This window comes from Octodon degus, unplaced genomic scaffold, assembly GCF_000260255.1.
Source record: "Octodon degus isolate 3935 unplaced genomic scaffold, OctDeg1.0 scaffold00144, whole genome shotgun sequence".
NCBI classification, from domain to species: Eukaryota; Metazoa; Chordata; class Mammalia; order Rodentia; family Octodontidae; genus Octodon; species Octodon degus.
This window is the reverse complement of record NW_004524720.1, coordinates 952,252-979,035: the sequence shown is the minus strand read 5'-3', so window position 1 is coordinate 979,035 and position 26,784 is coordinate 952,252. Positions and strand designations below refer to the sequence as shown.

At 39.4% G+C, this 26,784-nt stretch overlaps 1 protein-coding gene across 5 annotated transcripts in view; it reads left to right on the top strand.

Annotated features, from left to right (window-relative positions):
- The window catches only part of Mpp7 (membrane palmitoylated protein 7), a 256,221-nt gene that overhangs the window by 81,084 nt on the left and 148,353 nt on the right, over positions 1–26,784 (top strand). For all 5 annotated transcript variants that reach the window (XM_023701932.1, XM_023701930.1, XM_004641864.3 and 2 more), the window contains one exon: positions 1,753–1,871. In XM_023701932.1, the coding sequence (XP_023557700.1) occupies positions 1,753–1,871 (119 nt within the window). The remainder of the gene's footprint in view (positions 1–1,752; positions 1,872–26,784) is intronic.

Here is a 26,784-nt window from a genome sequence, read left to right as displayed (position 1 = left end):
TCATCAGTTTTCTGTGCACTCATTAATGTACATTTATTTAATTAGCTCTATGCAACTTTACTACATATGTAGCCTGTCATTTCATTTTAAACATGACAGAGAGACAAGACTTATATAAGTTCCTTGAAATGCTGTAAGTGTAGACATGTTGAGTGTGTGACTCTGGAACTGGTTTGCTTTTTCAGTAATAATAACAACAGTGGCTGAATCTCACTCAATTACATATGAAACATAGTGTTTACTATGTGATAGGACCTGCTTTAAGGCATTGATCATTTAATCTTCTCAGCAGTTATACCATCTAAGTTGTATCACAGGCAGATGGTGTCTTTATTTAAACTCTAAATTATATTACAAGGCATAAGTCATTATTTTTGCAGTTCCTGAGATCAGTAGTATGATAATGTAATTCCACCATCTTTTTATATAATTTCATATTTTGAATTTCTCATTTTAATCACTGGTCTTGGCAGTTGTTGAGCACGTGTGTGTGTGTGTGTGTGTGTGTGTATGTGTGTGTGTGCACATGTATGTGGAGAGAGAATGTAATTAGGTGTGTGTGTGTATTTTAGGTGTTCCTTTTCAGGCTAATGTAGCCCCAGGAGTGTTTCGATTTAGTACGATCTCACAAGTTCTACACCTAATTCTTTGGTTGTGAATTATCAGTAATCAGCAGAGTTTGGTCATGCTTTAGGAAGATAATAGATGCACTAATGAGTAGCAGTTTATGTACTCACTAGGTAAAGATCTTGTAAAGCTGTCCTTCTGATGAACAGCAGTGCTTATTTGGACCAGAAATAACAACAGTCCCGTGTACTGTCCTTCCCAGGAGGTCATGGTGTTTTTGTAGACAGCAGACAGAAATAAAAGGAATGCTGTCCTTTTTACCTCGTGTAATTCCCACTGGACAACGAAACATGTGCTATGAGTTGAAACTGCCTTCTGCCCGGTCATCTCCCCATAGGGTCTTGGGCAAGCACTGTTGCAACATTTCTTGGACAGGAGTGTGACGGGCTTGATGGAGATGGATGGGCTTGCGTTGGCTACTGTGGAACACTGTGCTACTGTCTGAGCTGAGAGGCTGCTGGAGGGGCGAGCCTGCCGATGCATCTGCTGCATTAACCCTTTCAGGGGGAATCAGATAAACACTGCATGCACCAGCTCTAAACCAAGTTCACATAGGGCTTTTTTTTTTTTTTTTTTCCCAATGGTTGATTACAGTGATGTAGATCATGTACAGTTTGTCTTCCTTGGCAGAACTTCATTTTGGGTGTGAGAATTGCAAACATTTTTGAAGCTATGTGTTAATAGGAATTCTTTGAAACTCCAAAACCTTTTTAATGGACCACTCTATCAACTTTCTGTTCTCCTAAGGAAGTTTTTCCTATCATGACTCATTTCACTCTTTGGCTAACACTAAAGGAAATGTAATAACAATTAAGGAAAGGAATGTATGCGCTTTCTTCTTTCTTTGAAAACTTGTACACATTTTCTGTCTTGGGTTATGTAAACTTGGATGCCTGCAGAATGTTGACAGCCGTGAAAGGTAGAAATTCAACTGGTAGTGCATACTTCTTTGGAACTTAAAAATCAGAAAGCTTCCTTTGCTTCTTTGGAGAAGTGTTTTGCTTGATGGCCAAGAATACAAATCCAGTAAAAACGACATGTTCCAGCCGTCATTTACACACACCTTACACGAAATTAATGAGATCACTCTAAGATTACGCTTTGTGTTTTATTTTCATTTTATAGGTCTGTATGAGCTGCTGGCTGCTCTGCCAGCCCAGCTGCAGCCACATGTGGATAGCCAGGAAGACCTGACCTTCCTCTGGGATATGTTTGGTGAAAAAAGCCTGCATTCACTGGTAAAGGTAAACCATGCTGATGTCAGATTCTCTTTGCAAAAAACATATGGAAAAAGATTTTGAGCGACATCTAGTAAACCAGAGATTAAATTGTTGCTTTCTGAAAACAAAACTGCCTTGTTCCATTTCACTGACAGGCGTGGATGTTGTTAAAGATTCTACCAAAAATACATAGATGATTTCACTTAATGGTGGTCATCCGGCTGTGCATGCTAATGTAGCAAACATGTGGTTGGCCTTGTGTAGAAAAAGAATATGAAATAGTGGCAGGGAAGGTTTAGACTCCTTTCTAGTCAACATTCATGAGCTGGAATTTAACTTAAATAAATAAATGTTCACAGCAAAAATTAGAAGGAATCTATTTTCTGAGGTCAAGAATGGCAGCAGTTCAGTAGCCACATTAATTTAAAATAATTTCCTTTAACAAAGTCAACTGAAATTCTAGTAAGCTGTTTCTTGTATTGGCCCAACTCCATCAAAGTGGTATTTTCTAGATAAATACAGTACACTGAAGCTAAATGCGAATAAAACCAGCTTTTGGAGGCAGTTTTAGTAAAGCATCATGCCTTGAAAACGATCAGCCACCAGGAACCAGATCTTGTCTTATAGAAACCCTGTCAGAACTCTTAAAATAGTAAAATGAGAACAAGAAGCTTACTGGAAAATATGCCACTCTTGCTTCTGGAAATATGAATTGCATTTTCTCTCATTTAACTCAAGCTGAAATAAATTTAGAGTCTTCCTTGAGTCTGTAGGAGGTAGAAACCTGTGTCCCCTTGAAATCTGGACCTGTGCTAGTTTAGCTGAATTCGTTACGGTTGTCTGTCTTGATGGGAGACTTTTAACTGACGTCTAGAATTTGTAAATGAGCCACTGCAAAGCTTCAGTTGCTTTATAGAACAGGAGAATTTTTTGTTTGTTTTTCTTGTTTTCCAGTTACTGAGATTTGCGTGCTCTGAGCAGTAACAATTCTCAGGAAGCCAAAGTTGATATATGGGATTTCTCTTGTAGTATGTTTAAGACTAGAATGTTTATTTCTTCTTTTATGATAATGTATTTGCCAAGGTATCTCTGTGCTCTAAATAGTTCTAGGCAGCTTAGTTATTTTGGGGGTTTAGAAATGGTCTTGGGATTACTATTGATGAAGTTTGGTTCGGTGGTGTAGTCATAAAAGTATTTCTGTGTACAATGTACAGAACTTGAATAGCTAAGGATTAACTTAACTTGTATTGGTTGTTTTGATAGAAGGAATGGAAATGTAGTATGTGAATTATTGTCATTCTTTAAGCATTGAATAAACATACACTAAAATAATGGATGCATATTTATTTGATTATCACATTGATACTATCACAGTTTGTTTAAAAACAAAATGGAAGTCAGAATGTCTGTTGGCAAAGTTGGAAGTTTCAGATAAAATAGTAAAGATTGAAATTTTTTGATAGCTGAATAAATGAAGTAGTCATTATTAAGTATTGAAAAAAAGTTAATTATCATAGCATGTGGAGGACCAAAGAACTTACAGGGATGATTCTTTCTCTGAAAAGAACAGAACTAATGCATGAAACAAATTCTTAAGTTACACTAGCTATTGAATGTTAAACATAGGATGCTTTCCAAGGCATATGTCAGTAACCAGTGGTTGGAAGCATTCTGAAGGGTACTGGTATCTGGTTTCTTAAAACAGTGATGCAAAGAAATGGATGTTACAGTTAACACATGTATTATTCCATGTCTTTGGGGAAGTTACTTTTTTTTTTTTTTTTGTGGAACCAGGATTGAACTCAGGCCCTTGTACTTGCCAGGGAAGCACTTACTCCACTGAGCCATCTCTCCAGCCCCCAGAAGTTACTTTTTTGAGATAGGATCTTGTCATATAGTAAGTAGACTGGCCTTGTACTCACTTCTGTAACCCAGGCTTGCTTCAAACGCATTTTGATCTTTCTGCCTCAGCCTCATGAGTGCTGGGATTACACGCTGGCTTCACCAAGCCCAACACCAAATCCTTTGTATAATTTTCTATTGAAATGTATTTTAAAAGTTACTTTTAAATCATGTGTCTGTAGTATATTTCTAATTTCTGTACAGTTTTCCCTGCCTCCAGTTTTGATCAAATGCAGACCTCAAGAATGTCCTTCAACTGACCCATTCTGTTAGTTTTAAATATGTAACATCTAAAACGCCTCCAGGAGGCAGGCTCATGGGACTGTAGGAACAAACAGCTGGAACAAACCACTTAACTGTACGCCAAGTGCCTCTACTTAAGGTTGCAGGATAGGAGCTTTCAGCTTTTGTACATAAATCTTAGTAGAGCAAAAGGAATTTGTTTGAAAAGATTTGTTTTAGAGTGACTCAAAATTCACTTTGGTTTTATGCCCTTTGCCTGAACTTAAAGTTGTTTGTATGTGATTTAGAACTGATAGCAGAGAACACAAAATTTGATTTTATCCCAACACAGAATCTTCATAGTTATGTTATCTTCTATAGATCTTTTTAAAAGCAGTTGTAATCATGTGGCTTTAACTAATATGACTTTTAGATGTAATGTAAATATAGTTAGAAAGAGGCAGTTTGGCACTACACTCTACGTAGCAGGTACGGCAGGCTGCTAGGGCATCCAGTTTCCCCCTGAGGAGAAATAGGATGATCTTCATCTGTAAGCTGAAGATACTATACTTATGAAAGGAAAAGTTTTGGATAAAAAAGTTGAATAAAAGCACCCATGAACTCAAGATTGTGTTGAACATGAGAGGAAGATGTTCCTGAGAGAGGATCTGAGAAATGCTACATCCCAGGCGTGGGTGTACGTGGGGGTGCCGAGACCGGCACTGGGTTTGCACCATGGATCTGGTGAGTGTCGTAAGAGACCACTGGACATAGAGCCATGTTTTACTGCCTTTGCAAATATACAAAAGCTGTGAAGCTTGTATTTTATGCCCTAACATTTCTAAATTTATCTTTTATGCATTTGTCCAATTGAGATTACTTTGCTTCAAATTTTATTTAGTTGTGTTCTATATATTTTTGTAGTCTTTCTATTGTAGAACTAGATGTGGCATAAAGACTTGCTTAAAAATAATGTTTCTCTTAAGTTAGCTTGTAGTATTTCATCAAGAAATCTCTGTTCCTGAAGCACAATTGTGTTACATTTCTAGGATGAGAATATCAACTGTGATTGTCTTTTAAATAGTTGCATTTTTTCCTCTACTCTTTTAAGTGGCTGCGTACGTATGTATATATTGTGTATAGGTATATGTACGTATATATGTGGACATACATGTATGTGATGGAGGAGGAAAAAGTGGTTACCTGAACTCTATCCTTTTTCAGATTTTAAAATATTTTAAGCAGATAAAAATTGACATTTTAAATAAAAATTTTCTCCATATTGAATTATTTCTGTGATTTCAGTTGAAAAGGACTAAGGTGACTCAGGTAGACCCTTATAACATTGAGTTACATAGTTTTAACTTTTGATTATTGATTAGTTTATTTGTGCCATTGAGTCCTTCCTGTATGCCAGGCACTGAATGGACCATTAGGGCCCAAAGGCCCCGCCTGGCAGGGACAGCCCCTTCCCTGTGGCATCTCTAGTATCAAGAGAGCTTATAGTTGGGCACTTACAGCCCTGCACGGCAGATGATGCTTAGAGCCTGAGTGGTGTCTTCCGCCAGCTACTGGGTGTTAAGTAGGAGTTGCTCTGGTAAGAATTTATGGGGATGGAGAGATTAGGAAAGAGGAACAACATGCAGATGCCTAGAGGTAGGAGTGAGTCCTGGCTGAGACTAAGCACTGTGTGAGGACTCTCCTTTGGCTGCATGTGAGTTAAGAAAGGGTGTGGACAGTAAGTGTAGCAAGAAGCACCAAATTGCTTTATTTTCTGGGTTCTAGAAACTGAACCCAGGGTCTTTGCAATGAGTTACATCCATAGCCCATTAAATTTTTGTTCTGTTTTGTTTTAAATTTAAATTTTGAGACAGAGTCTTGCTAAGTTACCCAGACTGGACTTCAACTTGTGATACTCATACCTCAGTCTCCCAGCAGGTATGTGCCACCATGTCAGGCTCAGAGACCTATTTTTTTTGAATGATTTCATAAGTCACAAAAGGCATATAGACCAAGACAGTGAGAGCTGTTCATTGGAAGGTTTCAAGCAGGGTAGTGAAGATAACAGACTTTTCTTTTTGAAGCAAATTGAGGTGCTGTAGAGACTGGGTAAGGCATGAGATTCCTGGGCCAAGATATGGTGGTGAAGTGTTGGGAAAGGGGAGCTCGGCTTTATTCTGAGAGAAAGATTATTGTGCTCCTCGTAGCTTGGGTGAGGCTCCTTAACATAATGAAACTCCTCTTAACTGTGATCCACCACTGGTGTTGGTGTCGTGCCGTTGCTCACACATCATCTCCAAGTCTTTGAAAGCCTTAAAGTATCAGTTCTTACATAGTTTGACTATCTTCTCAGAGAAAATGAGAAATAACTTTGTTAATGTTTGATATTTGGGGCGTTATCAAATGGAACTGCCTATTATATAATAGAGTACATGCATCTAGAACTGAGGATAATTGTGTTCTAGGTTGGAAATAAGAAATTTGGGATTTGCTAGATAAAATACAGAATGCCTGATTAAATTTAAATTTCAGGTATGTAACAAGTGAGTTTTTACTATGAGCCATATGATAACAATAGTTTAATTTGTGAAAACTGGCAACCCATTTGGGAGTTATTCAGCATTTCGTTTATTAACATTTGTTAGTAACATACTATACAACTCATTTGTTTAAAATATAAAGTTCAGTAGTTTCATATACTCACAAGGTTGTGCACAATTATCACTTCAGTCAATTTTATTTTTAATTTTTTAAAATTTTAAAAATCTTTTATTTATTTATTTATTTGGTACAGGGTCTTGCTGTGCAGCTCAAACTTGTCGAGATCCTCCTGTGTCAGCCTCCCAAGCACTGGGATTATAGGCATGAACTACCAATGCCCTGTTTCCTTGGCCAGCTCAGCATTGGGCTGGCATGGCATGTGGTACCGGGGATCGAACCGAGGTCCTTATGCTTGCCAGGCAGGCTCTTAGACCACTGAACTATCTCCCTACCCTCTAGTGAATTTTAGAGTATTGTTTGTCACTTTTAAAAGAAACTGTGAAAAAAAAAAAAAACTTAAAAAAAAAAAAGAACTTAAAAAAAAAAAAGGGCCGGGGAGATGACCCAGTAGAATAAGCACTTCACTGGCAAGTGCAGGGGCCTGAGTTCAATTCCCGGTTCCACCAAAACAAAAAACAAAACAAAAAACAAAAAAAAAAAAAACCTTAAAAGAAACTGTGTGCCCCAGCTATGTCTCCCAACCCCACATTTTCCCTCCTGTTCCAGCTTGAAGCCACCATGTCTACTGCCTCTGTATTTGTCTATTCTAGACTTCTCATATCAATGGAATCATATGATCTATGGTTTTATGGTGGTTGTGTTCTACCATTTAGGTAAAACTTCCAAGACTTGGGGCTGGGGAGATGGCTCAGTGGAATAAGTACTTGCCTGGCAAGTGCAAGGGCCTGAGTTCAATCCCCGGTTCCACAAAAAAACCCAAAACAAAACAAAAAAAAAAACAAACTTCCAAGGCTCACCCAGATCTAACTTGCATCTGTACTTCATTCCTTTTTATGACAATGGTATTATATAGATGTGGCATATTTTGTTTATCCTTTCATCCACTGTCATTTACATCTATTGACTACAGAATGTTTGAACATTTGTGTATGAATTTTTGTATAGGCATAAGCTTCCATTTCTTGGGGGTGTGTATCTACAAATGGAATTGCCTAGTCAAATGGCAGTTCTGTTTTATATTTTGAAGAACAACTAGACTGTTTTCCAAGTGGCTACACCATTTTATATTCCCACCAGCAACTTTTGAATTCTTATCAGGGCTTGTTTTTATTTAAATTTTTTTATTATCTAAAGGAATGCAAAATAGAAAAAAAAAATAGAAATGATACAGAGCTTCACCAAACAAAACAATAGGAATTTGAAAATGGTTGTTTAGGAACTTGATAATGGTTGCTGTATTGCATAATGTTGTCTTCAAATTACTTGTTCAGAGTACCGATATAAGCATGCAAAATTAGAAAAAAATATATATAAGGAATTAGAAAGGACAAGAAAAAAATGTAAGCATCAACTACTCCTGTCTGTAGACCAGCAGAAATCAGCAGTACAATTATCCAAGCCATCCTGCATACACACATAAATATCTCTCTTTCCCCACCCCTCCCTCTCCTGTCCTTTTCCTCTTCTCAGTTTTTCCTTCTCTTTAAACAGATTCTTTCTCTTTCACAGTATCTATTTTACCCTTCAGATTTTATTTACTCTTCCAGGTTCTTTTTTTTTATGTGTTTGTTACACAGTCTACAGGGTCTTACTACATAGACTGGACTCGTAGTGATCCTCCTGTTTTCAGCCTCCCAAGTGCTAGGACTACACTTATGTGCCACCATGCCCAGTCTCATTCCTGGTCTCAGCCAGCCCCAGGGTGGAGTGGGGCCAGCACGGCACGCTGGGGATCGGAACTCCCCCTGCTCCTGCATCTGCCTAAGCAGGTGCTAGTCCACTGAGCTATCTGGCTGGCCCTCTTCCAGGTTCTTATACTAGTGAGCCAATACAATGTTTGCACATGCAGGTCTGATTTATTTCACTTCTGAATATGGTCTTTAGTTGCATCCAGTTCCCTATAATAGCCTAAGATTTATCTTTTTATAGCTGAATAATACTCCATTGTGTAAAAATACCAGAACTTTTTTTATCCATTCCTCAGTTGATGAACATTTGGGTTGTTTCTAAGATTTAGCCATAACAAATTACAATCCTTATTTTTATCTGAGCTTTTGATTCTAGCTACCTTGAGGATATGAAGTAGTACCTCATTGTGGTTTTGATTTCTGCTTTCCACATGCCTAAATGATGTCACTATCTTTCCATGAGCTTAATGGCTGTCTTCTTTGGAAAAAGTGTCTGTTTGGAATCTTTGCCCATTTTCTCTCATTGGATTCCTTTTAATTGTTTTTTTAAATACAGTTTTAGATTTCTAGAACATTCAGGCAAATGGTATAGATAGAGCTTTTAGAATGTCCTCTTCTGCCACTTTCTTCTGTTGTTAACCTCCTCCATTAGTGTGGTCATTTATCAGTTAATGAACCAATATTGATACGTTAATATACTATACATTTCATTAATAATAATGAAATGTATAGTTTGCATTAGGGCCCTTTCTATTGTACACTTTAGTGAGTTTTGACAAATGCACAGTCTTGTATAGCCACCAAAAATGAACAAGAGTTCCTGTTTCTCTGTGTCCTTATCAGCTTTTGGAATGGTTAGGCTTGTCTGATTTCTGTTGACTAATAGGTGTATAGTGTTATTTTATTATTGTGTCAAGATACAATTGCCTTAAAATAGACATTAAGTATATTTTCATATGTTTGTCATCTTTGTACCATATTGATATATTTATTCAAACCTTATGCCTATTTTACTTTTCTCATAACTTGGTGGTAATTTAAACTATTCTTTGTTATTTGTAATTTTTTAATCATATGTGTGTTTGCAAAGTACTTTCAGGCAATGGCTTGTCTTTTCATTTTCTTAAGGGCATCTTTCATAGAGCAACATTTATAAACTTTTTGCCTCGTCACTGATCTCATGATGGAGAGGCTGGTTTCTCGACATTAGGAAGCTATACTTAACGTTAGGCATGATGTTAACATTAAAGTGTAACGTTAGAGGTTAGAGATTTCTTGATGTCTGTTACTGGTTTCTAGTTTTACTCTATGTAATATGAGAGGCCATGGTGTGTGGGTTCCATTCTTTTAGATTTAAGTTATGTTGTATGGCCCAGGATGTGGTCTACCTTGATGAAAGGTCTATATGAATTTGAAAAGCATTTGTATACTGCTATTATTGCGTAAAGTATCCGCTAAATGTCAGTTCGGTCCAGTTTGTTGATGGTGTGCTGCTTGTTGCAAATACATCCTTCTTTATTTTTCTTCCTATTGGATCTGTCAGTTACCGATAGAGGGATGTTGATGTTTACAAGAATAACAGTGGATTCTTCCATTTCTTCTTGCTGTTTTATCAATTTTGCTTCATGTGTTTTGACTCTGTATAAAGAATTGATCCTTTTTATCATTATGTAACACCTACTTTTATTCCATATACTTTTTCTTGTTTGCCATCCTGCTTTGTTGGAAATGTATTAATTCTATTTTCACAGCACTGGGAACTGGACTGAGGGTTGCTCTACCTTGGAGCTACGTATATGCCTACCTCTTTCTAGTTTTCAGACTTAGTCTTGCTAGTTGCACAAGAGAGCCTTGAGCTTGCTGTCCACTGCCTCAACTCGAGGAGCTAGGATTTTCACTGTAACTTTCTTTGGGTTAACATTAGTGTGGTTTATCTTTTTTCTAACCCTTTTCTTTAGATCTGTGTGTCTTTATATTTAAAATGAGTTTTAGGTAGACAATATATAGCTGAGTCTTCCTTGTTACCTGCAGTGCTAGTTTCTGTGCTGTAATTGGTATATGCTACAGTTTGAGTATAGTAGAATATGGATCTGTAAACTTCATGTGTTCAAAGCTTGGCCCTTATTGTAATGATGTTCACAGGTGGGGGGACCTTTAAGTGGCACGGTCCAGTGGAGTTTGATTAGGTCACTGAGGGTGCTGCTCTCAGAGAGTAAGGTAGCTCATCTCATCAGAATGAGATGTACAAGAGCAAGCCTGACTGGAGTTGCTCCTGGTTACCTGCCTGCCACATGGGCTCTGTCTAACGTGTTGCTGCCAAGACGCCATTCACTGTATCTCACGAGCATAGGTGATGCTGATGTCCTGTCTTTAAACCTATGGGCCGGCCAAATAGCTCAGCAGATTAAGGTGCCTGCAAGCAGGTTCAAGGGCCTGGGGGTTCCATCCCCTGGCCTGCTGTTCCAGCCTTGCCCTTGGGGTGCACTGAGATGGCCATTGAGACTGGGCGTGGTGCCATGTGCCTGTAACCCTGGCTCTTGGGAGGCTGTAAACAGGTGGATCACTGCGAGTCTAATAGTAGTGAGACCCTGAACACCCTGTAGATCCTACCCCCCCCCCCAAAAAAAAAGCTAGACAGCATGAGTGAAACAAACCTCTTTTCTCTGTAAAGCATCCAGCCTCAGGTAACTGATTACCTGAAAAGAAAATAGACAAATGCCCTATATCTAAAATATTCACACCTTTCTGACAAAAGCAAACAAAAAAGGGGATATAAATGGACCATTTTGTAATGGAAAAAATATATGTGTATACACAATAGCATAAAGATATAGCTGCTTTCTCTTAGTTCAATAAGAAGGTTTTTTTTTTTTTTTTTTTTTTTTCGGAACCAGGGATTGAACTCAGGCCACTGTGCTTGCCAGGCAAGTGCTTATTCCACTGAGCCAGCTCTCTGGCCCAAGAAGAAGGTTTTGAACTAATAGTGTTTAGACAAGATATCATGTTTGCATCTTGTATTAGGAATAACTACTACAAAGAACAATATGCAGTGTACTAATTATTGTAACTGTACTACTAACCTGTTTTGAAACTATCTCATTGCTACTTCTTGCTCAATAAAATTATTAAAATATAAAAAATTCACACTTAATGTGATAATTGATATAATTGGGTTGATACTCATTTACTGTATTTGAAACTGTTATTTACTGCATTTGTTATGGTTAAATTTTGTTTTGATCACTTGCTTTTTCTTTTTCTTTGCTTTTCTTTGGGAATGTGATGATTATATTTACTTAGGTCTCCTTAGTACTTCAGTTACACTTAGAAGTTTTCTCCACCTTACAGTTAGTAACATACTTTTATAGCCAGTATAGGTTCACTTTGAAATTATATTGTAGCATCTCACAGATAGTGCATAAACCTTCTAACATTATTCTCAACCCGCTTTTCCATTGCCTTATAGCACCTCTGTCTTCCTTTCACTTATCTGTATGCTATAATCATCCAGTATATTTTAATATTATTTACTTGAACAGTTATATTAGATACTTTAAGAATAAGAAGAAAGGCTGGAGAGATAGCTCAGCCATCTAAGTGCCTGCCTGACAAGTGCAAGGATCTGAGTTCAGTCCTTGGTACCACATGCCAGGCCAGCCTTGGATGCCTGGGTGCGCCGTGCTGGCCACTGAAACCGGGCATGGTGGTACACACCTGCAATACCAGTACTGGGGAGGCTGAGACAGGAGGATCGCTATGAGTCTGAGCTAAGTATTGAGACCCTGTACCAAAATAAATAAATAAATAAATAAATAAATAAATAAAAGAAAAGCAAGATTTTTGCTTTATGCTCTCTAATCTCTTTCCTCATATTCTTACATTCTTTATATAGGTCTGGGTTCTGATTTGTATAATTAGAATTTTCTTCTTCTCTATGAAGAACTTTGAACACTTCTTGCAAGGTAGGTCTATGAGTAGGCAGCAGATTTTTTGAGTTTCGTTTGTCTGAAGAAGTTTGTATCTACTTTTTAATTTTGTTTTTGTTTTTCTCTTTTTTGAGGTGTGATCTCACTATGTAGTTCAGACTAGCCCTCAGTTTACTTTGTGGCCCAGGCTGGTCTTGAACTTGTAATGATCCTTGTGCCTCAGCCTCCTGAGTCCTGTGGGATTACAGATGTGCACCACCACACCCGTTTCTTCTTCAGTGTTGAGGTCTTACTTCCTTGGACATAAAATTCCACAGTGGCAGTTTTTCTTTCCCCCAACACTTAAAAAATATTTCACTCTATTTTCTTTTTGCTTGCATGTTTTTTGATGAAAAGTCTTGATGTTATTCTTATCTCCACTAGAAGTAAGGCCTTTTTCCTTCAGGTTTTTTTTCAAGACTTTCTCTTTGTTTTTGGCTTTCTGCAGCTTTAATAAGATATGTCAAGGTATAAATGTTAAGCCTCCTGAGTCTATGGTTTGGTGTTGTCCACAAATGTGAATTATTATCAGCTGTTATTACTGCAGATATTCCCACTGCATATTTCTTTACCTCTTTTCCTTCTGCTGTCTCCACTAAGTGTATGTATTACACCTTTTCTAATGGTGCCATTCTTCTTGCTTAATGCTCTCTTTCCCCATTCATTTCTTTGTTTGGAAAGTTACTATTAGCAAATTTTCAAGCTTCTCTTTGAGATGTTCTTTCTGTAGGGGCAGTCCTTTCTATTACTTGTGTCTGATTTCTAGCATTTCATTTTGACTTTCTATCAGAGTGGCCATCTCTCGGCTTTCATTACCCATCTGACCTGAACAGGCTCGCGCTTTTAGCCTTCGGGATGAAGCATGTTAATCATACCTAACTTTATCTTCCCCGTCCCGTGGCTGGCAGCACACCTCACTTCTGGGACGCTTGGCTAACATACAAGTGCTGGGTTCCATCCTTAGACCAAAAAATTACAGTAAAATTTCAGAATCTGTCATATCTGACTCTGCTTCTGAAGCTTGCTTCCTCTCTTTAGACAGTGTTTTTCTTGTCATTATCACGCCTTGTAATTTTTTTTTTTTTGTTGAAAACTAGACATGATGTATTGGGTAATAGGAACTGAGGTAATTAGGCTTTCAGTGTGAGTTTTTATGTTAACGCAGCTTGGAGCTGGGCTATATTTAAGGTTTGCTGCAGTTCTTTGCCAGAGATTTGAGTTTCCTTAATGCCCTGCCCAGCCACACAACCTGTTGTCTTTGGATTTCCTTAATCACCGAGTCTGTATCTTTCTGTAGCTCTCTTCTCTGTTATTTAATTGACGATTTGTTGGTTGTGGCAAGTTGGTAGAGAAAGTATTGTATAATCTTGCACTTAAGTGTCTTTTAGTGACCTGAGACCTTCAAAGCCCTTCTTTCCTCCTCCTGTTAGGTGCTAGATGGGATCAGAGCTATTGCATTGGCTTCCTTGCTTTGAATAGTGTTCTGGCAGCACACTTTTCCTTAAAAGCCAGGCTTCTGTTATTTAGAGGGCGCTAACCCTCTATATCTCAAAATAGTTCCTTTTCCCTTCCTCCAGCTGAAGCACTTGGGAAATTTTGGTCCTGACTTCCTCTGTCAGAGTGTGCTGAGGCTCCTGGAGGAAAGTGTGGGGACCCTGCCTGGATTGGACCCCTGGGAACTTGTGTCTTGCAGTTGTGTGCTTGGCCACCATCAGCTCCTCAAAATTAGTATTTAAGCTGCTGGCTCCTGTGGCTCTTGCTCCTGCCTCCTGGTCTCAGGTGCATTTCCCCGCATTCCCATCTCTCCTGATTTCAGGGTGGCTGCTGGGCCTGTGAAGAAAAGCTGTTAATGGAGTTTGTCTTACTTTTCTTTGGTTGCTATGAGGATTGGAGTGGTGGCTTCCAAGCTCTTTTTGTGTTGGCACTGAGACCAGAAATTGCTCTTTGCTCACTTTTTAATTTGAATATTTTTCATTTAATTATGGAATTTTCAGTGCATTTGACACTTCTTTATTACGTGAGATTGGCAAGTATTTACTCCCATTATGTAGGTTATCTGTTCACTCTCTAGTAACAGCTTTTAACAACTTTAGTTCTGAGCTTGAAAACATTGCAAATTAACTAACACCAACTTGCATAATGCTTTCTTTTTTCTTTTATGTATTTAGTACAGGGTCTACAGGGTCTCACTACACAGATGGGACTCATAGTGATCCTCCTGTTTTCAGCCTCCCAAGCCCTGGGATTATAGGTACACGCCACCAGGCCCAGTCTCAGTCGCCATCACAGCCCACCCCAGGGGTGGGGCCTGCATGGCACAGCAGGGATTCCCAGCCCCTGCATCTGCCTAAGCAGTGCTTTAATTTGCTGAGCTATCTGGCTGGCCCTCTTGCATAATGCTTTGCTACTCCTGGCTCAGAGAAAAGTGTAAAGGAGGCTTCTATATTCCTCCATAGAAAATTTTATGGCACACTATGCTTCATCTTCTTTCTTTTGCCTTACAGACAGGTTCTTTATTTTCCTTATCAGTTTGCTATTAAGTATAGTAGGTCATATAAGTGACCTCAGGTGACACTTGAAGTAACATGATAATTTCTCATTTTGTCTACTTTTTTACTTTATGTTACGGTTTGTGTCTAGGTGTCCCCCCAAAACCTCATGCAGTTTTGGGATGGCTTCTGGAGTTTGTGATTGAATCCCAATGCTGGGATTGCAGGTGTGAGTGTTACACCCTTGCCCCAGGGCGGGCCATCTGCATTCCTGTGCCAGAAGGGGAGAGGCTTGCTGGCTGCCAGAGCTGCTGCTCGGCCTTTTGCTCCTTGCTCATTGCGGCTGCCTGAATAGCTGCTCTCTGCCATGTGCTGCTCTGCCTTGGCCAGCTGAGTATGGACTGAAACTGCCACTGACTGTGCTAAATAAACCTTTTCTTTCTTAATTTTGGGTGTCAGGTATCAGTCCTACCAAGGAAAGAAGAGTAACTAAGACACCTCAATAATAAATATTTGAGATAAAGACATATTTCTAGTTTTACTTTTCCGTAGTTTCAAAGAAATACTTTGTAGTGTCAAATAATGATTACACTTGGAATCCAAGTTATCTAGTTTTTCTTTTTAAACATTTCCTGAAATTTTGTTTTTAATGAAACATAAAGTCATGGGAATATGTTACTATTAAAAGAAAAGTATTACTGATAAGCTGGTAGGAGTTTGTTTTGAATCTTCATATTAATATGAATTTGTAAAGTTTGTAGCATTCATGAATTTAAATTAATCCAAATGCGAAATGTTCTTATTCTTGAATGTAAATAAATTCAGAACAGTTGCTTATATTGAAGCTTGTGAATTTGAATATACTTTTAATATTTTGTATCTTAAACCTGGATACTTCAGAAAATGAAAAGTGATCTAAAAGTAATGCTTCATCTTAACCTTTTTTTTTTTTTTTCTCCCTGTGTTTAGGACAGGGTCTACAGGTTCTGCAGGGTCTCACTACACAGATTGGACTTGTAGTGGTTCTCCTCTTTTTAGCCTCCCAAGTTGGCGATTACAGGCATGTGCCACCAAACCCAGTTTCAATCACCATCTCAGCACACCCAGCAGGTAGGGCTGGCATGGCACACCGGGGATCAAACCCCCAGGAGCTGCCCTCTGCCTAAGTAGGCACTTGAGTCTGCTGACATCTTAATATTTTAACAGTTTCAATTTTCTTAAAAATCAATGCCATGAAATTTTCTTGGGAAGTAGTTATTTTCAGTATCAGTATGGTTGATTTGTCAAAGTATTAAAAGAGAGAGAGTTATTGAGTAGTGGCTTCATAAACTCTGTTCAGTTACTTAAGGTCCTCCCTTTGAATCTACAAGCAACAAAAAGCCAAACCCTGGGTGGAAAGGTGATTATTTACATTGTTGTGAATTGGACTCAAAGAATATTTTATAAACTATTCACCAGTCCAGGGCTCTTTGGAAACAGATTGTGGAAGGGAGAGGTGGTGTTACAGTCAGAGAGTGAACCCCTAGGGGAGGCTGGCTTTCCTTGGGTGGGAGGAAAAAGAAAAAGACAGCCAGACATTATGAATGATCCATGACCACCTGGTCTGACAGCGTGGCCATTTGGGTCTGCACAGCTGCTGGCGCTCTTGGCCAATCAAAGGTAATTGTCCAGCCAGCTCTGGTGCAGAAGCCAGACGGAGTCATTTCTTACGTTATAGTTTACATTTTTTTCAGGCACAGAAACATGTACAGTCTGCTGAAGATATGAATTCCTAAGGCCCTGAGTAAACTGTTGCCTTTGTAATTCATCCTCTAAAAACAGTGGCCATATGTAGCCCTGCGTAGCGTAGCGATTGCTGGGGAGTCAGGGTGAGAGAGGAGGAGCCAGCCTTGTGAGTGCTACGGGGGGGGGGGGCTCTGTCTTCCTGCCTGTGTTTAATAGAATGGAGCCGTGCCCTTTGGAAGTGATTGTGTGTTTAGGTGGCTCAAATAAGCTCAACCTCAGGATAGGTGCTTACCTTTGTATTTGGTCATAAGCTAATCGTATGGAATCTACATGCATGAAGAAAACAAGTTTCTTACTTAGAAATAGAGTTGCATGAAGAAGAGCTCGTTTATTAGAATGCAAGAGTCAGAAGTCTGTAGTAGCACTTCTGTTTCCCTAGCACAGGCAGTCTTGTTACTCCCTAGCCCCAGAGACTAGGAATTCCAGCAAGAAAGTATCTGGCTTCTGTGGACCTCATCCCAGCAAAGGACTTTCTGGGTCCCAGGGACCTCCTCTCCTGCCTCCCCCAGTATTGGCAGATTGCTCCACTAAGTGACTGCCTAAGGGAAATGTATATTTGCACTTCTGGTTCTCTGGATCAAATTAGAATTACAAGTAAACTTTGTGTGCAAACTCTGTTTGATCTGGGCAAAAGGACCAAATCAAATTTCCTGAAGTTTAGCTTAGTGTGTTGTGGTTAATAACCATGAAATGAATGAAAGGGAGTCCATTGTGTGGCTGAAGGAGATAAGGTGGCTTCCAGAGAAGACTTGCAGGACATCACACGGTTTCGCAGTTCAGTCCCACCAAGCGGGGTTTTGGCCGCCGCTTCTGTTCTTTCATTCTTCCTCCACACTGACCCTTCTGATCATGGGTGTACTTGAGAGCTTCTCCCTGGGGTCAGGGATCCAGGTTTTTCGCTCTGCTAGAGGCCTCTCTAACCGCAGCCCAGGTAGGGGCACATCACGTGGGCTCGGGTTCTGGATGTGCCACGACTGAGAAAATAATCATACCGTCTCTTTATTGAATATTTTACTTCGCAGTACCTCACTTGCAATGTGTATAAAATAGGGATATTGGGCGATCCTTCCCTATGTACATGTCATGATGGTTGAATTAAAGTCTGAAGTGTACTTTAAATAGTGTCAGACATAACGTAATTACGATGAAGATGATTCTTATTATCTTCATGATCTTCAGTTTGTTTTCTTTTTATTAGCGATGCCCAAGGCCGTGTTCCAGCATTTGTACTGTTCTCTTCAGTATCCCTTTGGCTGTACTGCAATTTCTTCAGAACAGCATTTTTGCCTTAATAAACTTGTTCTTGCCTTTTAATTTTTATTCTATTTAAAATTACAACAAAATTAATGAAGCCTATGATTTGACATTTTTGAAGAAATTCTTGAGTTGGCTAAATATGTTCTTTCATTTTCCCTGTTCTTAAAAATGTTATATTTGGGGGGCATTAAAAATGAGAATATATTAAATACCCATACATTCCATCTTCAGTGTAAGGGATAAAATACAGGGATTTGAAGTCTAAATGTTTACCCTTGTTCCCACTCCTTTCTTCTGCATGCCAGAGGGGGCTTTCAATTTTTATATTCATAAACACCATGAGATATTATTTTACATATTGAAAAACCTTCTAAAGTAGAATCATGCTTAACACATTTTTTTCTTGCAGCCCATTGTTTGCATAATATTTATTTAGATTTATGGTGACAGAAGTTGCTCAGATTCATTCCTCACCATGTCTATACATGGTGTTGTGTGACTAGATTACCAGTGATTGTGTTGTTGTTGTTGTTGTGAATGGATGCTTACACTGAGAACGGTCCTGCAGGCACCAAAGTTCTGTGTCTGGAAACCATGTTTATTTCCAGATCATATTAGAAGCAAGGCAGGAAGAATCTTTGTGTGGATTCTCCTGTGTATGTATGGAGTCATTTCTCTAAGTATCACACCCAAGAATGGAGTTGCAGGGCCACCAACATGCACATTCACTTACTGGTTGTTGTTGTGCTGCTCTTCTCGGTGGCTGCCCCATGGAGCAGGTGGAGAGTTCCAGGGATGTCACATCTATATTGTCCCGCAGAACTGTTAGCTTGGATTTTTGCCAATAGGATTTCTTTGCAACATTATCTCCTAGCTTTCAAATTATCTGAATATTAAAAAGTTAAATATGTGTTTGTGGACTATTCCAGTGTCTATTTTGTTTCTTTTGCCTAGCCCCCACCCGCTTGGTTATTTGCCTTTTCTTGTTTATTTGCAAGAATTACTTTGCATACTCTCATACTGGATCTTATTTCTGTGCATTGTAAGTATGTCCTGGTCTATGCGGACTCTAATCCTTTTGTTAATTTATTCTGAATTTTAAAACATACCATCTTAAGTTACTCTTCTCTTGTTGCTGGGACAAATACCCAACACGCAAAATGAAGGAAGGAAAGGCTTTTTTATCTCACAGTTACTGGAGGTTTCATAGTTTGAAACAGTCTGCGTTACATAGCTAGACCTCCTGAACTTACTTGCTCAGGAGAGAGGGTCAGTGCCTCCGTCTGCGCCAACCATCTCCTCTCTGCAGAAGGTGCCTCAATTGCAGACACTGCCGCCCTGCACTACAAGGTCTGGAGGAGGGGCAGGTGCGCCGCTGTGTCCAGGATGACCCTCTCCACACCTCAGAGAGACCGCAGGCCTGGAGGGTTGGGGGGCAGAGCGCATGCGGCCCGTGTAAGGTTTGCTCCTCTCTGGCCCTGCCCCTCGAGTCCCACCCTGGTCCTCTGGCCCCGCCCCTCGAGTACCACCCTGGTCCTCTGGCCCCGCCCCTCAAGCCATTCTGTGCTCCTCCTGCTGCATCTGCCCCATGACTTACATGAGGCTTTGCTGGGACAGCCAGACACAAACCATAACGTGTACGTGCACATGAAGTCCCTGTTGTAGACAGAGAAGCAAAGGCATCTTTATAGACAGAAAACCTTCAGCTTAGTGTCTCACAGAGAGTGGATCAGAGGTTGAGGTGTCTGTTGCCCTTGACCAAATCTGAGCTCTGGTTGTTTTTGCTTGCTTGCTCCAGAGGGGCCTCTGGCACTGTTTGCGCGGAGCCCACACTTCTGTTAGGTTGTGTGCATCACTATAGTATATTTTTAGCATGTAGCTTAATGATGGGTACAGCCGTTCACTGAGCAGTGGTCATGGGCAAGGATCTGGGTATAATTTGATCCTGGTATGACCACATTGCCAGAAGTGTCCTACGTGTTCAAGAGTGATTGCTGGAGAAGGGAGACAGGAAGACCTTCTGTTCTAGTCTCTGTGTTGCCCAGTTCTTTTTCCGTTAATGTCACAAAAGTTTGAGCGTCCTCTTGGAGGTACAGCAATAGACACTCACAAGCCATTGGATGAATTGATTGGCATGTCAAGACCATTGATAAATAATTGGCTCATATAGTTTGTTTTTTCATTTACCTCAAGTTGTGACATGAGTTGCACATTTTTTACAGAGATAACTGTTAATAAAGATTTTTTTTTGGCAGAACTGGGGATTGAACTCAGGCCCTTGCTTTTGCCAGGGAAGCGCTGATTCCACTTAGCCATATCTCCAGACCCAAATAAAGATGTTTTAATCTATATTTTAATTATTAATATTTAGTCAGTAAATTAGCAGGAAATAGAAATGTACTTTGACAATCATAGTATAGAAGTAGTAAACTATCAAAAAGAAAGAATTAAAATAGATTGGTTTTGTAATTATTTCTACTTTCCCAAAATAATTAAAAGATCTGTAATATTTAAAAATTATCTTTTAAAATTCCAAAACATTCAAAGTACTTCAATTCTTTAATTCATTGTAATTATATAAATGAGACACTAACTAAACTTAATTACTTATTAAGAAACCTAAACATGAGGTGGTTGTGGTGGCACATGCTTGGAATCTCAGCCTGAAACAGGAGACTGAAGTAGGAGGATCATAAATTTGAACCCAACTTAGGCAACATAGCAAATTAGATCCCCTGTTTCAAAATAAAAATAAAAAACAGGCTGGGGCTATAGCTTAGGTCCTGGGTATAACACACATACACAACATTACCCCAAAATCTAAATGAAATTGTATGTATCTAAAGTAAACATTGAGTTCAAATGATACACTACTTTGAGTGAAAATATTTTAGTTATCCACCCACCTGCTCACCATGTATCCAGTAGTAGTGTCCATGGTAATCCATGTAAACCTGGCCATACACATTGTATAGGGAATGAAACATGAGTGGAAATGAGGGTACCCCTCAGCCCGTGAACTGTGTGTCTTAGTTCTTGCCCTGCCCCTCAGTGCAGAGCTGGTTAGCGGTGTTGAGACAGTGGGGACTGTTTCCACCTGGATCTGAGCAGAGTTCCCTGAGAGCAGGCTATGGAAAGGGCATCAGTGGTAATATAAACCTTGGGATGAGCCAGTAAGATGAAGGATCTGTTTATCACCACAGTTTAATGTCCCTAATTTCTTTTTTTTCTTTCTTTTTTTAAAAAAAATGTATTTAGTACAGGATCTACAGGGTCTCACTATACAGATGGGACTTATAGTGATCCTCTGTTTTCAGCTTCCCAAGCACTGGGATTACAGGCACGCAGCACCACACCCACTCTTGTTCACCATCTCAGCATACCCCAGGGATGGGGCCTGCACAGCAGGCCAGGGATCGAATCCCCACCCCTGTGTCTGCCTAAACAGGCACTTTAATCTGCTGAGCTATCTGGCCAGGCCTAATGTCCCTAATTTCTAAAATGCATCTTCATCGAACTGTTCTTGAAGTATAGCTTAGTGGTGCAGAAGTTAAAATAAATGCAGTTCTTAGCATTCCACAAGGTTAGTCATTTTTAAGTGGCTGTGATCAATCTGACATTTACACTGTAAAAAGTTAGTAACTCATTTTCTTGCCAAAAGTTTTAGCCTCTGCATTTTCTTTCATGATGGACACACGTCTCGCTCCTCAGTGCCCTGGTGCAGCTGGAGGAGGCAAGTGTGAAGGCCAGATGTCAAGTTCTACTTGTTATTGCTGGGATGTAGCAGAGGAGAACGCCATCCCAGGTCATGCCTTCTTTGAGTTTTGTTTGCTTTCTCATCAATAGTCAACTGGAAGACAAATTATTTTTATAGTCCATTGTTTTGTTGCTAAATTTTGCAGGGTAATGCTTGCATATCAAACTAAACCCTTCTATATCAAACTAACACACACACAATTAATATACTTTGCTAATTAGAAAGAAAAGTAGCCTACTCTATCAAGCTTTTTTCATGTGTATTAGTGTTTTACTTGTAACTTCATTTTCTTTTGTACTTTGGAAGTGTAACAACTGTTTTTTCCCGTTTTATATTTCTGTTTTCATTCAGTTAAAACCTAAATTAAATGGGGCAAACTGGCAACTTTAAAATTAAATTTTATTTATGAGTTTATTTATATCGTGTAAGTTATATAAATGATGAAAATTTGATTTTCTTTGCTCAACAAAGTTGATGTGTAACTTTGAGCTTTAAAATCTTATACACTTCCACTAGATGGCGCTCATTCCTTTAGGAAATCTGAGCCCTCCTTAAGGCACTTGTTAATTTTGTCCCTGATGGGTTAATAATAAAAGAAGCCAATTCAAACCAAAGTAATATAAAAACTTGTAAAGTTCTTATGTCATGTAAAGAGCTGTGGAACTTTGTGGTAGAGGTATTTATGATTAATAATGTATTATATTTCCAAAGAATCAGTGATTTTATATGTCCCACATAAAATGTATTTAAACGCTTATCGTATATCACCCTAGATGATAAAGAGGCAATGGTACGAAGCAGACGTGATGATCATTAGCCACATGGCTCCTGGAATCAACACTAGTCCTTTGAATAAGTATAAATTTATGTCTGAAATACAGACAGGTTTTGGGGGCTTAAAGTTTATAATGGGCAGAGAAGAGGGTATTTGTTGAGATTCTGCGAAGTTTTGATGCGGAGGTGACCACTGAGCTAGTTAAATGGATCTGAAGGTTGCCCAAGAAGTCCATAGGTGGAGGAGTTGCCAGGTTTCCCAGCGGCCATGCTGGTGTGGGCCGAGGCTTCCTTGTCTGTGCCCTGGGTACGCAGGGCTCGGGTTTGTAGCCTTCTGGGGCCTGGCTCCTTGTGTCTTCAGCTCCCTTCCCTGACTTCCTGCCCTCAGCTTTCTCCTCCAGCTTTCCAGAAGTTCTCCTAGGTGGGCGTTGGTCACTTGGGTAGCAATCGCATGTTTTGCCTGCTTTTGCTATCTGAAAGGTTTCCTCAGACCTTTGCTTTGCATCTTTCTGTGTACTTTAAAAAATCTGTGGTCACAGTTTTAGTTGCAGTAAGTTTGGGAGTGGCGTCTGCTCCTTTTGCATAGCATTCTACTTTTGCTCCATGGATGGCCACTAGAATGTGAGGATAATTGAAACAAAAGAGCCTCCTAATTTATTCATCCGTCACCGTGTTCCATGTGCACTCCCGAGGTCCAAGCGCCTTATTTTGTTTTTCCTGCAACCCTAGGAGATGCTTACACGTCTTCACCTTATTGTTGAAATAGATGAACAAGCCTGAACTATGGAGCCAGGGTGGGATGGAGTCGGCCTGGAGCCCGACTGGTCTGACTCAGGTTCTGGCCTTTTAATCTTACACCATTCCCCTTGTTGGTGGATGCTCAGTAGAGCGGTTTGGGCTTAATTTTGAATTCTCCTCATGGGTTCTCATCACTCTGAGACTTATCTGGTTACTGTTTCTCTTATGAGAGGCCTTCCTTGGATGTCTACTCATGGTTGGCCTTCTGCCTGTGTTTTGTGCTGAATGGCTAGAAGGTGACTGGAAGTCCTGTGTGCCGGGCAGAGCCTGGTGACTGGTGGTTTCTGAGTGGTAAACATTTTTACACACCCCACCCTCACCCCCACTGGAGGGTGAGGCAATATCTGGAGGCATATTTGATTGTCATGACTTGAGGAAAGCATAATTTTGACATTTGATAGGTGGAAACCCCAGGGATGCTTCTCAAACTCCAGCAATGCCCAGGACAGCCTTGTACAACAAAGAAGGGTCCCGCTGAACTGCGAGTAGCGCCCAGGCTGAGAGCCCAGCACCACTAGGCAAGGGCTGTACTGCTGAGCTGCACCCTGAACCCCTCTGTAGCTATTTATTTATTTATTTATTTATTTATTTATTTTGGTGGAACTGGGGATTGAACTCAGGCCCTTGTGCTTGCCAGGGAAGTGCTTATTCCACTGAGCCATCTCCCCAGCCCCCGTAGCCTTTTTTTTTTAAACTGAAGTTTTGGTGGGCTATTGTTCTGAATTATAGCACAGCAGTTTGTTAGCCTTTTCCTTTACAATGAATAAAACATTGGGGACCTGAAGGTCATGAAGGTATGATCCCGTTGGGAACTCTAGAATTTTTTTCTTTTAACCTTTCACTCGACTACCTTTATAATCTACTTTGAGTTCATTTTTGTTTACACTATAAGATAGAGATTGCTTTCCACGTGAATATCTGGTTGCATTACTGCTGAAGGGAAGACCTTCCTCCTCTCCCGGCTCTGTGGGACCAGCTTTCTCACTGGGCCATTGTCCATGGACACACAGGCTTGTGGCTTCTGTACTTCTGTCTGTATGTCAGTGCCACACTGTGTCACCTACAGGAAAGCCTGTTCATGTGATGACTGCATTGGACTCATAGTTCACATTGAGTAGAACGGATCTCTTTGCCTTCTTGAATCTCATAACTCACAAGCATGGTACATTTTCCTATTTAAGTTTCTGATTTCTCTCAGCAATACTTTATAATTTTCTTTTCCTAGAATTTATATTTCTTTCATTTAGAGCTTTTCCTAGATAGCATATTATAATTGTTTGCTCCTGGTACATGCAAAGAATACGTCAGTGCAGTACTTATAGCATCCTCAGAACTTATATGACTCTGTCTTTAAAATTTATTTGTTTAACATCAACAGTGGCATTTTTGTTTATCTATTTTCACTCATCTACGAACTCTAGTGTTATTGAGTGGAAGTTACTATAATAACAGATCTCTTTCTCTTTCCCCTTGGGTTTTTTCTTTTTCTATTGTATTAACGCTCATCCACTGAGTCTGAGCGTTCTTCTGTGTCTCTTTCTCCGCTATATTTAACTTTGGCTTTACTTCCAGCAGTGTACCCCTGTCTGGTGGCCTTCTCCTTTTGGAAAGGAGCTCCTATCTCCATCTTACCTTCTTTTAGCTTGTATTTTATTATCAAAGGAAAATAAGTGTAAAAACCTTTCCAGCCATGTAGTTTCATATCAAGCTAGCTGTGATCTACAGGGAACCGTGGTGAGGGGATCACATAGGCTTAGGGCTGTTGAAAAGATTAAAAGGGGCTAACCCATAATACTTAGAACGTAGTCTGGCTATAGTGGACAGTGCTTGCTAGTGTCATAATAGTAATTAGAAAGTGTCACATTGATTGATTCAACATAACAAATAACTATTTGAATAAAGTACTGAATTGGAGGTGATTAGAAGAAATTGAAACTATTACCAGTCTGACTTTTTTTTTTGGCAGATGTGTCCTTAGACAGTGGAGGACAGTCAGTAGTGTAAGTGGCATAATTTTGTGTAGCTGAAAAAGTATGTTTTGAATATTAAGTTCATTAATCTTATTAGACTTATATTGCTTCTTTGGAACTTGATTAAAGATATTATTTCAATCTATCTAGGAAATAATTTTCTGCTGCTCTTTATTTGTGGTTATTTGTTACACCTGTACAGCCTGAGTTAGCGTGGTAAAGTCTTGATACCTCCACAGTAGTTGCTTTGGCTGAGGTAGAAATGTTATACATGCATGTCTAGGGCAGAAGAGTATCTAGAATGAAGTAAGACTTCATGTGCTGCAGGAGCTGTTTAACCTTCCTATATAAATCAGCAGTGAGAATAGGTTGAATAGAGTTGAATCATGTCTAACTTTGTGAAGTTTTTTGGATACAGTTCCAATAGCACCTACTTCTAAATGATAGACTTTACCTAGTGATTTATTTTTCATCACCAGACTTTAAAGATTCATGATATGTGCAGGTCCTAACTTGTATTTTGGCAAAATATACTTTTGAAATTTTTAGGACAATTTGATTTGGTTTCTTGCCACTTTTAGGAAACGTGTAGCCAGAGCCCATGCCATCATCCTCCCTGTAAGGGGCACTGTGTTGTCTGAGAGCTGGCGGTTAGGAGACCTTCTTAGCATGTGCTCTGTTCTTCGGGGATAGTGAGGACTGCTACTTGGACATAATTACTGAGGGCATTGAGGGACCAGCTCGTGATGTGGGATGAAGCAGAATCACCTAGATGGAAAGAAGCTTGGCACGTCACATGAGTCTCAAGTAAGACAGCCAAGGGAGGAGAGAGAGCGCAGCCATGGAAAGTCTGTTGAGTAGGAAGAAATGACACAAGGAATGAATAAAAGCGTAGAAGTTCAGTGCATGCACTTGATGTCAAAATCCAGATTTACACGGAAGATGTGGCTGTGTCACAAATGCTTTGTTTATCTGACGATTCCACAAAATACTTAACTTGCCTGCCAAGTTTCAGCTACAGCATGCTTAAGAAGTCTGGTCTCAAGAGAAAATGTAGCAATATACTTGTCACATAGAAATGATTAATGCTTGGGGAGATGACATACTTATTACTCTGATTGCTGTATTACACACTTTATAGTATCAAATTATGCTGTACCCTATTAATAGGTATACATATTATGTCTCAAAAACCATGGCAGAAGAAAGACACTCAGCATTATGTGTAGAGAGGGTCCAGTTACATCATAGTTTCTCTTTCAAGTGATATAACATAGTTTTACTCTTTAAAATCTCTGAACTTACTTGAAATGATACCTCCTTTACAGTTGTCACCAAGACTAATGAGTGACTTTTTTTTTAGCTATTAAAATATATGTTCCCCACGGTACTCAATTTTGAAGCTAAGAGTAGAACAAGAAAGTAGAGGTGACATAGACAATGTTTCCTTTACTTCCTCTAGTTTTCATTTTCATTTTCTTTTGCTCACAGATGTTTTATTTTCATTCTGAGATTTTAATTGAAAAGAACAATAGTAATTAAATTAGTTGTTTCTTATTAGCTTCTCTATTGAATATACTAGAAACTTCAAGAACGTAGAGGCTGAGTT